This window comes from Gopherus flavomarginatus, chromosome 1 (genome assembly GCF_025201925.1).
Source record: "Gopherus flavomarginatus isolate rGopFla2 chromosome 1, rGopFla2.mat.asm, whole genome shotgun sequence".
NCBI lineage: Eukaryota > Metazoa > Chordata > Testudines > Testudinidae > Gopherus > Gopherus flavomarginatus.
In genome coordinates this window covers 374,977,399-374,992,682 of record NC_066617.1, presented here as the reverse complement: position 1 = coordinate 374,992,682, position 15,284 = coordinate 374,977,399, and the positions used below count along the sequence as shown (strand labels likewise).

Sequence of the window (15,284 nt, the reverse complement as noted above, 5' to 3'; positions counted from 1 at the left end):
ATTTGAATCCAAATGCTTAAAGTCTGGCAAACTTATAAGCAACTGAAAATGATGTCTCCTAAGTTAAGGGGTCAGACAGCCTTAATTAATGGTGGTGCCACCAGCAACACCATCTATGGCCAAAAGATTTGTGATTCTCCTTCAGCTAAATGCTTTGTTCCAGTAACATCTGTGGTAAGAAGTTCCACAGGCCAATCATATAAACAATTTTTACTTTCAATGTTATCTGTTCAGACTTTCAATGGAATTCAATGTTCCCTTCCTCGCGTGCTATAAGACAGAGTAAAGATAAATGCCTGACCCACTTTCTTTATCGATAGTTTCATAGGATATAAGGCCAGAAGGGACTGTTAGATCATCCAATCTGAATTCCTGTATAACATGGGGCATTAAATTTCACCCAGTTACCCCTGTGTTGAGCCTAATAACTTGTGTTTGACTAAAGCCTAACAGGGGCGGGGTAGCTCAGTGGTTTGAGCATTGGACTGCTAACCCCAGGGTTGTGAATTTAATCCTTGAGGGGGCCACTTAGAGATCAGAGGCAAAAATTAGTACTTGGTTCTGCTAGTGAAGGCAGGGGGCTGGACTCAACAAACTTTTAAGGTCCCTTCCAGTTCTAGGAGATTGGTATATCTCCTATTATTATATACTTGGATTTTATATCATAGAATCCTAGAGCCACAGGGGGAGAAGGAACCACAAAGGTTAGCGAATCTACCCCCCTGCCAAGATGCAGGATTTGTTGTGTCTAAGCCATCCAGGACAGATGACTGTCCAGCTTCCTTTAGAAAACCTGCAGTAAAAGGAGTCTCCATGATTTCCCAAGGCATCTGTTGCATTTGCTTTCTGTTCTAACAAGAAGTTTATCCTGAGATTTTATCTAAATCTGTTTTGCTGTAGTTTGAACCCATGGCCTCTTCTCCTGCCCTTTGTGACAAGAGTGACCAGCTGTTCTCCATCTTTTTTATGGAAGCCTTTCAAGTATCCAAAGACCACTGCCATATTCTCCTCAATCTCCTCTTTTCCAGGCTAAACATATCCGGTTCCTTCAGCATTCGCTCATATGACCTCTGGTCATTTTCCGATTCTCTATGTCCTTCCTGTACTTTGGCAACTAAAATTAGACTCAGTACTGTTTTGACTTGCATCCTATACCTCCATAAATTACATTTCCTTTTTTTTTTTGCAACACAAACTGCAAAAAAATGCACACCTCTGAGAGAGTTAGCTATATCAACCTCACCCCGATATAGCTGGCGTTGGGATCAATGGATGAAGTTTTCTATCCACTTAGCTACCACCTCTTGCCGAGGTGGATTACCTACACTGACACGAGAACCCCTGCCATTGCTGTAAGCAGTGTCTACAGCGGAGCGCTAAGGCAGAACCACTGCAGCATTTTAAATGTAGACAAGTCCTCAAGCAGATCTTCCAGAAAAACATCCAGTCTGGATCTACAGACATGCAGAGTTGGAGAATTCACCTCTTTCCTCTGCAGTTTGTTCCAAATGTTAAACACCCTCATGGCTAAAAATCTGGCCTTATTTCCAGCTGTTATTTATCTGGATTCATCTTCCAGCCATTAGGCTTTGTTCTCCCTTTCTCTGCTAGATTTTAGAGCCAGTTATATGTGTTTGTGTCTAGATATTTATATCCCCCTCCAACTGCTGCCTTCACTTTGCCACTGAACAGAGTATTTAGCCAAAGTTGTTCACACTCTTTACTGCAGAATTTCTGCTTCTTAGCTATCTAATAAATTCTCCCAATAAAGAACACCCAGTTCTCACTTTGCTAGATTTTAGAGCCAGTTATATGTGTTTGTGTCTAGATATTTACATCCCCCTCCAACTGCTGCCTTCACTTTGCCACTGAACAGAGTATTTAGCCAAAGTTGTTCACACTCTTTACTGCAGAATTTCTGCTTCTTAGCTATCTAATAAATTCTCCCAATAAAGAACACCCAGTTCTCACTTTTCTCTCAAATGTTTTCCTCCCAATCAATTTTGCTGATAATTTGCTTCAGCTTTGAGGAATTAGCCCTTATAAAACACAAAGTTTCCATAGATGTTACTGGTTGGGAACTGTTCTATGTTTGTCCATTTAAATGTAATCAGTAATCAGTTTCATTCTTTATTTTCCTCTCCACTATCATAATCACCCTTCTTTGTCTCTTCTTTAAACTAAAGGGGGGGAGGGATAGCTCAGGGGTTTGAGCATTGGCCTACTAAACCCAGGGTTGTGAGTTCAATCCCTGAGGAGGCCATTAAGGGAACTGGGGTAAAAATCTGGGGATGGTCCTGCTTGGAGCAGGGGGTTGGACTAGATGACCTCCTGAGGTCCCTTCTATCCCTAATAGTCTATGATTCTAAACAGTCCCAGACTTTTCAGTCCGCAGATGGCAGCCTCCCCCATTCTCCTTGCCTGTGGCTGAAATCCCCTTTCTATCGGCTATATCCTTTATAGAGACTGGATGACCAAAACTGAGCGCATGTCCATACCAGGGTATTCTCCATACAATTACTTAGGCATCTGAACATTGTCTTTGTTTTGGTCACTGCTGAGAATGGGCTGGTGTTTCCGTTAAGTTGCCCACAATTACTTCCAGGTCTTTCCCTGAGTCTCTACCTCTGGTACATGTTTTCTCAAATCTTTTTTTTTTTTTTTCCCCAGTCTTAGATTTTAAGCAACCGAGTGAACGGGGAACTCCCTGTAGAATGGACTCTCTAGCCTGGCTTTCATTGCATTAAGGAACAATGATGGATAACCAGCATCCACTCTCGTGTTTCCTGCTGCTGCCTGTTAAGGTTTCTCACAACACAACATGTAGGAATTATTCTTGCATGAAGCACCAGAAAATATAGAATTGGCCTTATTGGTGTCAATTGTTCATAATTCATTTCTCTGAAGAGTGAAAATGTCATTTTTCACTGTGTGAAGAGTGACCAATCTGCTTCACTCATTACCACAGCATCCAGCAGTACATTTAGTGTCTCCAATTAACATTATTTCTCCTTCCAGGCATTTTCACTGTGACCATCACCCTAGACCCTGCTCATATACAGGAAGTCAGGGGAACATACAGTGCATAAAGGAGACACCGTTCTACCTCAGAGTTGGACACCTTCTCCCCTACTCCATGTCAGATTCCAACACAACTGACGTCACCAACCCCTCCACCTTCATCCTGCTGGGCATTCCTGGCCTGGAGGCAGCCCACATCTGGATCTCCATCCCCTTCTGCACCATGTACGTCACAGCCATCTTGGGGAACTTCACCATCCTGTTCATCGTGAAGAGAGAGCCAAGCCTCCATGGGCCCATGTACTATTTCCTCTGCATGCTGGCTGTCACCGACCTGGTCCTGTCCACATCCATCCTGCCCAAAACACTGAGCATCTTCTGGTTCAATTCTAGGGAGATCGATTTCAGTGCCTGCCTCACCCAGATGTACTTCATTCACTGCTTCTCAGCGATGGAGTCTGGGATCTTCGTGGCCATGGCTTTTGATCGTTACGTGGCCATTTGTGATCCCCTGAGACATTCCACCACCCTGACAAACCCTGTGGTGGCCAGGATCTGCCTAGCTGTGGTGCTGCGCAGTGGCATGCTCACACTGCCCTATCCTTTTCTAGCGAGAAGTTGGCCATATTGTACAACTAATATTATCCCACAATCATATTGTGAGCACATAGCCGTGGTGAAGCTGTCCTGCACCGACATCCATGTCAGTAGTTACTACGGTCTCTTTGTGGTATTCTCTGTTATTGGATTGGATGTGTCTTTTATTGCTGTGTCCTACACCCATATCCTTTGGGCCATCTTCCATCTCCCCACAAAGGATGCCCGGCTAAAGACATTTGGGACCTGTGGCTCCCACATCTGTGTCATCTTAGCCTTTTACATCCCAGCTCTATTCTCCTTCCTCACACACCGGTTTGGCCACAATGTGCCCCTGCATTTCCACATTCTCATAGCCAACATGTACCTCCTGGTTCCCCCCATGTTAAACCCCATCATCTACGGGGTAAGGACCAAAGGGATCCGGGACAGGGTGCTCCAGCTCTTTACTCATAAAGGGACTTGAAGTTTTCTTCTTGTGCTCTGGATCTCAGAGCGAGCTCCATGCAGAGCTGCCTGGTGATGTTTTGCTGTGCTATCTTCCTTGAATCGCTTACTGACCAGTCAAAAAGACATCAAATCATTTTCTGATCTTACTGCGCTGTGTCAGCATGACAAACTGAGGAATCAATTTATGTACAATTCATTGGGCGGCCACCTTTCTAATTGCTGGTAACTGGACCTCCGAGACCTGACTCCTTATTCTACCTCTTCGGCCAAGGCTGTGCCCCTGGTCTGCCCCTATCACTTGCCCCTCTCTGCCCCTCCCCCTGTCACTCACTGGATCATTTCCACCTCCCTCCTCCCATCCTTAGCTGCAAGGGAGACATTTCAGATTTTGTTAGGGTGGGTGAAATTTGAACATGATTCCAGGGGCTTCTTGTGCTCTTGAAATCTCTTGGATTTTGGCAGATAACTTAGCAATTAGCATTGTATCTAATTCCTATATAAAAGAAAGAAAGAGAAATAAGTATTAGACCCACTCACCTCTAAAATAACATGTTCTGACATCTTGTGGCAAGTCACTTAAAGGACACTGGTTAGGTTTAAAATTTTAATGTATATTCTTACTTTGCTACTAACTGTACACACAGAGAGACCCCATCAGTACTCCTGGGTTCTATCTCAGTTCTCGGAGGGCAGTGGGACCTAGTAGGTTATGGCAGATGACAGATACATCTGGGGTCTGTATAAGAACATCAGAATGACTATACTGGGAAAGACCAATAGTCCATCTAGTCCAGTATTCTCTCTTCCAACTGTGGCCAATGCACGTTGCTTCAAAGGGAATGAACAGAACAGAGTAATCATCAAGTGATTCATGCCCTGTCACCCACTCCCAGCTTCTGGCAAACTGTGGCTTTGGACATCATCTCTGCCCATCCTGGCTATTAGCCATTGGTGGAGCTGTCCTCCATGAACTAATCTGGTTCTTATTGGACCCATGTTATAGTTTTAGCCTTGGCAACATCCAGTGGCAAAAAGTTACACAGGTTGACTGTGCTTTAAATAATGCTTCCTATTAATTTCATTGTGTGACCCCTAGTTGTGTGTTTTGTGAAGGAGTAAATAACAATTCCTTTTTTGAATTTTCAACACCAGTCGTGGTTTTATATACCTATAGCATATCTCCCCTTAGTCGACTGTTTTCATAACTGAAAAGTCCAAGTCTTATGTTGCCCTTCTCTGAACCCTTTCCAATTCCATTATATCTTTTTCGAGATGGGGTGACCAAATCTGCACACAGTATTCAAGATATAGGCATACCATGGATCTGTATAGAGGCAAAATGATATGTTAATATCTTATTGTCTTATTAACTAACCCTCTCCTAGTGATTCCAACTTTCTGTTCGCTTTTTTGACTGCTGTTCCACTTTGAATAGATGTTTTCAGAGAACTCTGAACAATGACTTCAAGATCTCTTTCTTGATGGGTAACACTAATTTTGACTCCATCATTTTGTATGAATAGTTGCAATTATATTTTGCCATATGCATTACTTTGCGTTTATCAGCACTGACTTTCATCTGTCATTGTGTTGTCCAGTCACCAAGTCTTGTGAAATCCCTTTGCAACTTTGGACTTAACTATCTTGAGTAAATTTGTATCATCTGCACATTTTCCTACCTCATGTTTACCCCTTTTGCCAGATCATTAATGACTATGTGGAATAGGACTGGTCCCCATACAAACCCCTGGGGGACACCACTCTTTACCTCTCTCCATTATCACCATTTATTCAACTCTTTGTTTCCTATCTTTTAACTGGAGTGCCTGGCAATGCTTTCTGCCCATCAAATGATGGTTAATTTAATTTAGAACAATCTTTTTGTTATCTGAATCATCCTGTCTCTGTTTATAAACAAAGGCAGAGGCTGGGAGCCTCACAGAACTCATCATATTCCACAGTCAAGCTGTGCTGCAGTTAAGAGCTCCATGTGGGACTAGGGTGTGAGGAGCAGACCTCAGGTATGAAACTCAGGGCAGGCTAGAGCCCACCTGATTTCTCTACATGGTGCTTCTGGCCAGCTGGCCTCCCTCTGCTCTGGGGCTGGTCTGGGAGCTGCTGCAGCATGTCATGGAGCATTTCTGCAGAAAGGAGATGGGTTCAGATCAGCAGGGGCTAGCATGGGTTAATGACCTGGGGCCTCACCCAGCCCTGCAGGAACTGGACACTGCCAGATCCCCTTTTTGTCCTGACTTCCCGGCTGAGAACTGGGTACCGGGCCACCCTAAATGTCACCCAGACACAGAAGCCAAAAAACAGATTGTTGGGGTAAAAGGGTGATGAGCGGAAACCCTATTAACTCACCTTTGATTTTATGAGCCATCTGTATCCTTATGTCTTTGGGCTTTTACTGTACCCATTGCTCCCATGGTTTGCGCTCAGAGGCAAGTGGCTGAGGAGGAGGCATCTGTGTATAAATAGGTTGGTCATTAAAGGCTACCAGCACCTAAAGAGATCTCACAGGGAGAGAAGAAGGGAGTTACTGTATTTATATAAAATCCAGATTTCTCCAGCTTCTCTACAGAGGGGTGGGCATGGAAGGAATGGAAGCTCCCAAGAAGAGGGATCAGAGAGAGGAGTTTTGGTCCAGCCCTTTAAAAACACAGAGACTAGATGAGCTAGAAATAAGCTGCCACGGGATAAAAGAGAATGTGCTGTCATGGATTGGTAACTGGCTAAAAGATAGGGAACAAAGGGCAGGTATAAATGGTCAGGTTTCAGAAAGGTGAGAGGTTAATAGTGGTGTCCCCCATGGGTTTGTTCTGGGACCAGTCCTAGTCAACATATAAATGGTCTGGAAAAAGGGGCAAACAGTGAGGTGGCAAAATGTGGACGTGATACAAAATTACTAAATCTAGCGAAGACCCAGACAGACTGCAAGGAGCTACAAGAGGATCTCTCAAATCTGTGCGAGTTCAGCGGCAGTCAGAAAAGTGAACAGAATGCTGGAAATAAATAAGAAAGGGATAGATAAAAGAACAGAAAATATAATGTTACCTCTATATAAATGTATGGTACACCCACATCTTGAATACTGCATGCAGATGTGGTCGCCCCATCTCAAAAAAGATATATTGGAATTGGAAAAGTTTCAGAAAGGGGCAACAAAAATGATTAGGGGTGTGGAAGGCTTCTGTATGTGGAGAAGTTAATATGACGGAGACGTTTCAGCTTGGAAAAGAGATGACTAAGGGGAGATATGACTGAGGTCTAGGAAATCATGACTGGTGTAGAGAAAGGAGACAAGGACGTGTTGTTTACTATTTCTCATAACAAAAGAACTAGGGGTCACCAAATCAAATTAACAGGCAGCAGGTTTAAAACAAAGCAAGTATTTCTTCACACAATGCACAGTCAACCTTTAGAACTCCTTGCCAGAGGATGTTGTAAAGACCAAGACTATAACAGCGTTTAAAAAAAGAACTAAATAAATTCATAGAAGATAGATCCATCAATGGCTATTACCCAGGATGGGCAGGTATGCTGTTTCTAATCTCTGTTTGCCAGTCGCCAGAAATGGGTGACAGGGGTTGGATCACTTGCTGATTCCCTGTTCTATCCATTCCCTCAGGAGCAACTGGCACTGGTCACTGTCGGAAACAGGATACTGGGCTAGATGGATCTTTGGTCTGACCCAGTAGGGCTGTTCTTATGTTCAGACTGGAGAGAGGTAGTGTGAAAGTAGAATGAATTATATAGTAAGAATAGAAAGGATTAAAGAAATGTTGTCTGTACCTTTAAGCAAAGTTGTTGGAATGTTGCAACCAGGTGTCAGGAATACAGACATTAACATAGAACAATTGCACCGTTTAAGGGCAATTGGTGAAGCATTAGCCTTAGATCAATAACAGTTAGTAAGGAAATAGGATATGCATGCTATGCCCCAAGTGATTTTTACTGTTTTGATTTCTTTGTCCCTTTGTCTAATTCCCGCTCTTTTATCTGTATAAATAAGACTGTTTGGGCCTTGCATGGCCACTCACATATTCTGAATGTTATTGACAGAGAGCTGCACTAATAAAACAGAGTGGTCTGACAAAGTGTGAGTCCTGATTCTAACTTTGACAATTTGGAGGTTCCACCGAGATGGCAACCGTCTTCATTGGGGTTGTGTGATTCCTGACTGTTTTTGTAGGATGACCGTGGCAGCCGGCACCTGGGCATTTGGCCCAAGCGGTCCCCCACTAGAGCGGAAAGGCGCACAGCCACAGTGAGGTCTACGCCATCGAACCTGTTGGTTCCCACTCTGTTCTGGTAGGGATCCTGGGATCTGACATCAGGAATCTGGTCAGGTAATTATTTCTGTGTTTTGTCCGGACTGAGGACTGTCCTGTCTCTGTGTCTATCTGTCCTCTTGTGGAGTGTTTGAGTCTGGGTGCCGTCTCTGTCTGGGGATCGGCCGACCAAGGGGTTCCTGTCCCCGCGGTCTGAGTGAGTGGAATCTGCACAATCGCAGCCGCACCGCACTTTGGGTAAAACCCCTGGTGTGAAAGCAAGGGTGACTGAGGCAGTAGCCTGTGGGCTCCTTTTGTGTGTTGCACTGGGCATCACTCTGACGAACCCAAATTTCCTTCTTGTGTGATTGGTGTGTGAAGTCCTCCTGTATGGGTAACCAGACGTCTAAGTCGGGACAGTTCCCTAAATGAACGCCGGCTCATTTTATGTATTTAGGATGGGTCCAGACTCCTGTAAAAAGGGTCCAGACTCCTGTAAATTTCTAGGAAAATGGTCTAGGCTAACTCAGGGGGATCCCAAAACTCAGTGGCCACTGTTAAAATCTTGGAACAAATACTGAGTGGACGTCTTAAAGGACAAACTCGGCCAACCTAAAACTAAATTGGCTAAAGGAGAGGTTAATTGTTTCATGCAGTGGTGGGAAGAGACAAATCGTAGGTGGACAAAATCAAAAGTGGCCTCTCTCAATTATTCAAATAATAAGTTAAAAGCTTTATTAAAAGCCTCCTCTCCCACCACCAGACCAAGCGCTCCCCTTTACCCCGTTCTCCGAACCCCGGATCGATCCAACCCCCTTCATACTCCCATCTCATTGTAAAAACGACCAAAAAGCCCTTTGTTCTGTTCCCCTTTGTTGTCTGCCTCAAAAACTGATTCTTTAGTGTTCCACTACCAATTCAGCAAAGAGGGTGGGCTCCTCAACTAGCCCTCACCCTTCCTGGTCCCTTTCCTTGAACATTTCTTTCAAAATTGTGAAATGACCACAATATCACTCACAAACGGTTCATTGGAAAAAAAAAAAAAAGCAGGATCGGGCCCAGACAAGCAGGCAAGCAACAGATAAAGAAACAGGTTGAAAGCCCTAAGGAAATAGTGTCAGGAGTAAAAAAAGCAGTAAGTGCAAGCATGAACCCCTGGAACAATACTTAAAATGGTGAAATCGGAGGTGATAAGGGTGTCATTTTGGGACATAAACAAGTGATTTAAGGGAAGAGAGTGAAAAGTTAACTCTACAAAGGCTGGAGAGAATTAAGCAGTTAAACTTTGTGGAAAATGTTAAAAAGGACCATGTTAAAGAGAGAGAATTCTTGGTTTCTTTGCAGCCATTCTGAAGGGAAAATGGGCCCTTTTCCAGAAGAGTGCCTGTAAATAATCTATATATATATACAGCTATGCAAAAACAAAGCAGTGTAAAAAAATGTTAAGGAAAAGAAAATGTGTATGTATCTATTTGTCTGTGAAAATATGTAAAGTTCTAAGAATCTAAACCAACACATCTGGTTTGTAAAACTCCTGTTTTGCAGGGGTAAGATAAATTGATTTTGTTTTTGTTTTTAATGCCACTACAAATTCATTTGACTCTAATTCAAAGTTGCAAAACTGACAGACCTTTTTGCAAGACACAGGCAATTAGTGTTGTTTGGCTTTGGGATTTAGCATTTAACCCTTAAGGGGTAACTTCATTCTTTACAAAAATTAAAATGTTTTTAAATAAAGACCAAGTCATGGCTGCAATAGGGCAGTCAAAATCAGGAGAATAGGTAGAGATTCTGGAGTCTGTTTGTTTGTTTGGTTTGGTTTTTCTGTAACAATAGCAGATAAGAGCAGAAAGAATAAGAAATTAACAGTGACCCTCTGAAGCAACAGCAGAGGTGAGGTGCACAAAACAAAAAGAAGCAATGTTAAAAACACAGAGCCTTAAAATGGCTCTGTGGAATCAGACTGTCACTTTGATAAGGATACATGAAAACTGTAAGAACAAAAGAAACAGTTACACCTTATGTAAAAATTGATATGGCTAATGTTTTTAAAAAGTTATAGTATAGAAGGAATGTGCATTTTCCCTCGGACATGTGCGGTGTATATTGTAAAAAGGGGTAAAAAATGCAAATGAAACATGCTGCTGAATTAAAATCCTATTAGGGCTCCAAAAAGAGCCGCAATAGGCTGTTTTTTTCTTTTTCAGATCCCTGTGTGTTAAGACAAAGTCTCTGAGTTCTGCTGATGGCTCTGAATCCAAAAGTCAAGCCTGTGTTGATGCAAATTACCTAACTGATAAAGAAAGGTGAGAACTGCCAGCACAAAAGAAGCTGCAAATAAATAACATACCTGGTCAGCAAACAAATTGCCTACATAAAAGGCATGGTATAACAAGCTACCTTTAATAGATTTGATGCTAATACTATTGTTAATATTAAACATTGAAATAAATTTAATGTTAGTAAGTACCCCTGTAACAAGTTAGAGTGTATGATTTTTGGAAAAATCCTTTAAAGTAATATGGTAATGATGCTTCTCAGCTATTACCTGTGAATAAACTTAAAGCTTAACACAGCAGGAAAAACATTACAAACCTGGGCCATGGCTACACGTACAGTTCTGCAGCGCTGGTAGTTACAGTTGTGTTCGTACAGCTGTGTAGGGCCAGCGCTGCAGTGTGGCCACACTGACAGCTACCAGCGCTGCAGTGTGGCCACATTTGCAGCATTTGCAGCGCTGTTGGGAGTGGTGCATTGTGGGCAGCTATCCCAGCGTTCAAGTGGCTGCAACGTGCTTTTCAAAAGAGGGGGGTGGGGTGGAATGTGACAGGGAGCGTGGGGGAGACAGAGAGTGGATTTTTGGAGCAGACACTGTTCTCAGCTCCCTGCCTTGCAAGTTGTAAGGACTGGAAGATACACAGTGCCTACCTTCAATCATTTTAAAAGTTTTGACCTTTCCCCCACCTGTCTCTTATTCACTAAATGCTAATTATGCACTTCTAAATAGTCGTCAGACCACATAAACAGTTGCTCAACGTTACCCCTCCCCCCTCTCTCCTCAAGCAAACAGCTTTGAACATTCCAAAGCAATTCTCCTGCCTTCGCTGGCTCGCAGCTGTTTGTTTTTTAGCAAGTGGCTACGGGGAGATCGGAGTTCAGCCATTCTTCTGGTTTGTTGTGGACAGGAATTCTGGGATACCTCCTTATACCCCGGAGGTCAATAAAAGCGCTGGTGGGGTCCACACTTGCTGACCAGCGCTGGATCACCAGCGCTGGAATCGCTACACCCGAGGCTCGACCGGTGTACAGCCAGCGCTGCAACCAGGGAGTTGCAGCGCTGGCTGTGCTTTGCAAGTGTGGCCACATCCTGAGTTGCAGCGCTGTAACCCCCTCACCAGCGCTGCAACTCTCCAGTGTAGCCAAACCCTGAGTCTGCTATATAAGAGGAAAAACTTGAGGTACACCACCTCATGAATTTAATAACTAAACAGTGCAATAATTTCTGCATAACCCTTAAAATGTAAAAGTCATTAAAACCTGGCCTGACTATAGAAAAAAAAACACACAGGAAAATATGGGGTAATTCCTCTGTTTTGCCTGCAATCAGCAAGGGTATTTGTAAAAGAAAGGAATCTTTTAAGTAATAATCAACGGCACCCCAAAAGGGATAGAAAAATGTTATTTTTGTCTTTCAGATAATCCAAAGTACTGTATAATGGGCTATGTGTATGTGTTAATTCTTGGGGAAAAGTGTTTAAAAAGTGTTAGCAACCTACTGGACCATTCATATTATACACACAAATGGGGACATGTTAAGAATTGCCGCTACAGAAAAACATCATAGCTTACCATTGGTATAACATATTTTCTGGATGGTTTCCCACAACTACTGGCATACTAATGTTACTACCCCTAATTGTGTTTTTGGTTTTAAACTGTATGTGTGTAATTGAAATGTTTACAATGTGCTGGTGGATAAAAGAAATGTGTGCAAAGCTAAAGCCACAGGCCCAAATCATCTCCCAGTATTTTCTATTACATGGACTAAATAAGAAGTGACACTGGCGATTAATAATCTTAGTGTCAAAAGGGGGATATGTAGGAGCAGGATTTTATAATGTCCCATAAGAATTAAAGTATAATTTGATTTCATCCTGCTAGTCACCTTTTTTAAATACCAGAACGAAATGAGCCCCTGGGACTATTAGAGTCTGTTTTCCCATATGCATTACAAATTGGGCCCTCTCTAACTCTTTGTTTTAAGATTTAGGGAGTAAGAGACAGGATTCTCTATTGTGTCTATGTTAAATAAATTAGAGAAACATTGAAGGCCTGGGTCTCAATGTAAATTGTCTTAGTTATCAATTGTAAAACTTAGCAAGGTTTAATTTGCAATGCATTTTTGTTCAATATAAAATACTACTGTTTGTATTATAGACTCATAGACTCATAGACTCTAGGACTGGAAGGGACCTCGAGAGGTCATCGAGTCCAGTCCCCTGCCCTCATGGCAGGACCAAATACTGTCTAGACCATCCCCGATAGACATTTATCTAACCTACTCTTAAATATCTCCAGCGAAGGAGATTCCACAACTTCCCTAGGCAATCTATTCCAGTGTTTGACTACCCTGACAGTTAGGAACTTTTTCCTAATGTCCAGCCTAAATCTCCCTTGCTGCAGTTTAAGCCCATTGCTTCTTGTTCTATCATTGGAGGCTAAGGTGAACAAGTTTTCTCCCTCCTCCTGATGACACCCTTTTAGATACCTGAAAACTGCTATCATGTCCCCTCTCAGTCTTCTCTTTTCCAAACTAAACAAACCCAATTCCTTCAGCCTTCCTTCATAGGTCATGTTCTCAAGACCTTTAATCATTCTTGTTGCTCTTCTCTGGACCCTCTCCAATTTCTCCACATCTTTCTTGAAATGCGGTGCCCAGAACTGGACACAATACTCCAGTTGAGGCCTAACCAGCGCAGAGTAAAGCGGAAGAATGACTTCTCGTGTCTTGTTTACAACACACCTCTTAATGCATCCCAGAATCACGTTTGCTTTTTTTGCAACAGTATCACACTGTTCACTCATATTAAGCTTGTGGTCCACTATGACCCCTAGATCTCTTTCTGCCATACTCCTTCCTAGACAGTCTCTTCCCATTCTGTATGTGTGAAACTGATTGTTCCTTCCTAAGTGGAGCACTTTGCATTTATCTTTATTGAACTTCATCCTGTTTACCTCAGACCATTTCTCCAATTTTTCCAGATTGTTTTGAATTTTGACCCTGTCCTCCAGAGCAGTTGCAATCCCTCCCAGTTTGGTATCGTCCGCAAACTTAATAAGCGTACTTTCTATGCCAACATCTAAATCGTTGATGAAGATATTGAACAGGACCGGTCCCAAAACAGACCCCTGCGGAACCCCACTTGTTATACCTTTCCAGCAGGATTGGGAGCCATTAACAACTACTCTCTGAGTATGGTTATCCAGCCAGTTATGCACCCACCTTATAGTAGCCCCATCTAAATTGTACTTTCCTAGCTTATCTATAAGAATATCATGCGAAACTGTATCAAATGCCTTACTAAAGTCTAGGTATATCACATCCACGGCTTCTCCCTTATCCACAAGGCTCGTTATCCTATCAAAGAACGCTATCAGATTAGTTTGACATGATTTGTTCTTTACAAATCCATGCTGGCTATTCCCTATCACCTTACCACCTTCCAAGTGTTTGCAGATGATTTCTTTGATTACCTGCTCCATTATCTTCCCTGGCACAGAAGTTAAACTAACTGGTCTGTAGTTTCCCGGGTTGTTTTTATTTCCCTTTTTATAGATGGGCACTATATTTGCCCCCTTCCAGTCTTCTGGAATCTCCCCCGTCTCCCATGATTTCCCAAAGATAATAGCTAGAGGCTCAGATACCTCTTCCATTAACTCCTTGAGTATTCTAGGATGCATTCCATCAGGCCCTGGTGACTTGCAGGCATCTAACTTTTCTAAGTGATTTTTTACTTGCTCTTTCCTTATTTTCTCTTCTAAACCTACCCTCTTCCCGTAAGCATTCACTATACTAGACATTCCTTCAGACTTCTCAGTGAAGACCGAAACAAAGAAGTCATTAAGCATCTCTGCCATTTCCAAGTCTCCCGTTACTGTTACCCCCTCCTCATTGAGCAGTGGGCCTACCCTGTCCTTAGTCTTCCTCTTGCTTCTAATGTATTGATAAAAAGTCTTCTTGTTTCCCTTTATTCCCATAGCTAGTTTGAGTTCATTTTGTGCCTTTGCTTTTCTAATCTTGCCTCTGCATTCCTGTGTTATTTGCCTATATTCATCCTTCGTGATCTGACCTAGTTTCCATTTTTTATATGACGCCTTTTTATTTTGTAGGTCACGCAAGATCTCAAGGGTAAGCCAAGGTGGTCTTTTGCCACATTTTCTATCTTTCCTAACCATCGGAATAACTTGCTTTTGGGCCCGTAATAGCGTCCCTTTGAAAAACTGCCAACTTTCCTCAGTTGTTTTTCCCCTCAGTCTTAATTCCCATGGGACCTTGCCTATCAGCTCTCTGAGCTTAGCAAAATCCGCCTTCCTGAAATCCATTGTCTCTATTCTGCTGTACTCCCTTCTACCTTTCCTTAGAATTGCAAATTCTATGATTTCATGATCACTTTCACCCAAGCTTCCTTCTACTTTTAAATTCTCAACAAGTTCCTCCCTATTGGTTAAAATCAAGTCTAGAACAGCTTCCCCCCTAGTAGCTTTTTCAACTTTCTGAAATAAAAAGTTGTCTGCAATGCAGTCCAGGAACTTATTGGATAGTCTGTGCCCCACGGTGTTATTTTCCCAACATATATCTGGATAGTTGAAGTCCCCCATCACCACCAAATCTTGGGCTTTGGATGATTTTGTTAGTTGTTTGAAAAAAGCCTCATCCACCTC

The 15,284-nt window shown here is 42.7% G+C and overlaps 2 protein-coding genes across 2 annotated transcripts in view; one reads left to right on the top strand and one right to left on the bottom strand.

The window, feature by feature from the left end:
- LOC127044535 (nascent polypeptide-associated complex subunit alpha, muscle-specific form-like) overlaps positions 1–15,284 on the bottom strand; it is a 71,050-nt gene that overhangs the window by 37,932 nt on the left and 17,834 nt on the right. The gene's annotated exons all lie outside the window — the stretch shown is intronic.
- Positions 3,122–4,084, top strand: LOC127036036 (olfactory receptor 52R1-like). The gene has a single exon (XM_050926507.1). The coding sequence runs from the start codon at positions 3,137–3,139 to the stop codon at positions 4,082–4,084; it is 948 nt and encodes a 315-aa protein (XP_050782464.1). The 5' UTR covers positions 3,122–3,136.

Bases quoted from the DNA above. Each gene is read 5' to 3' on its own strand.
- LOC127036036 (XM_050926507.1), top strand. From the start codon at position 3,137: ATGTCAGATTCCAACACAACTGACGTCACCAACCCCTCCACCTTCATC.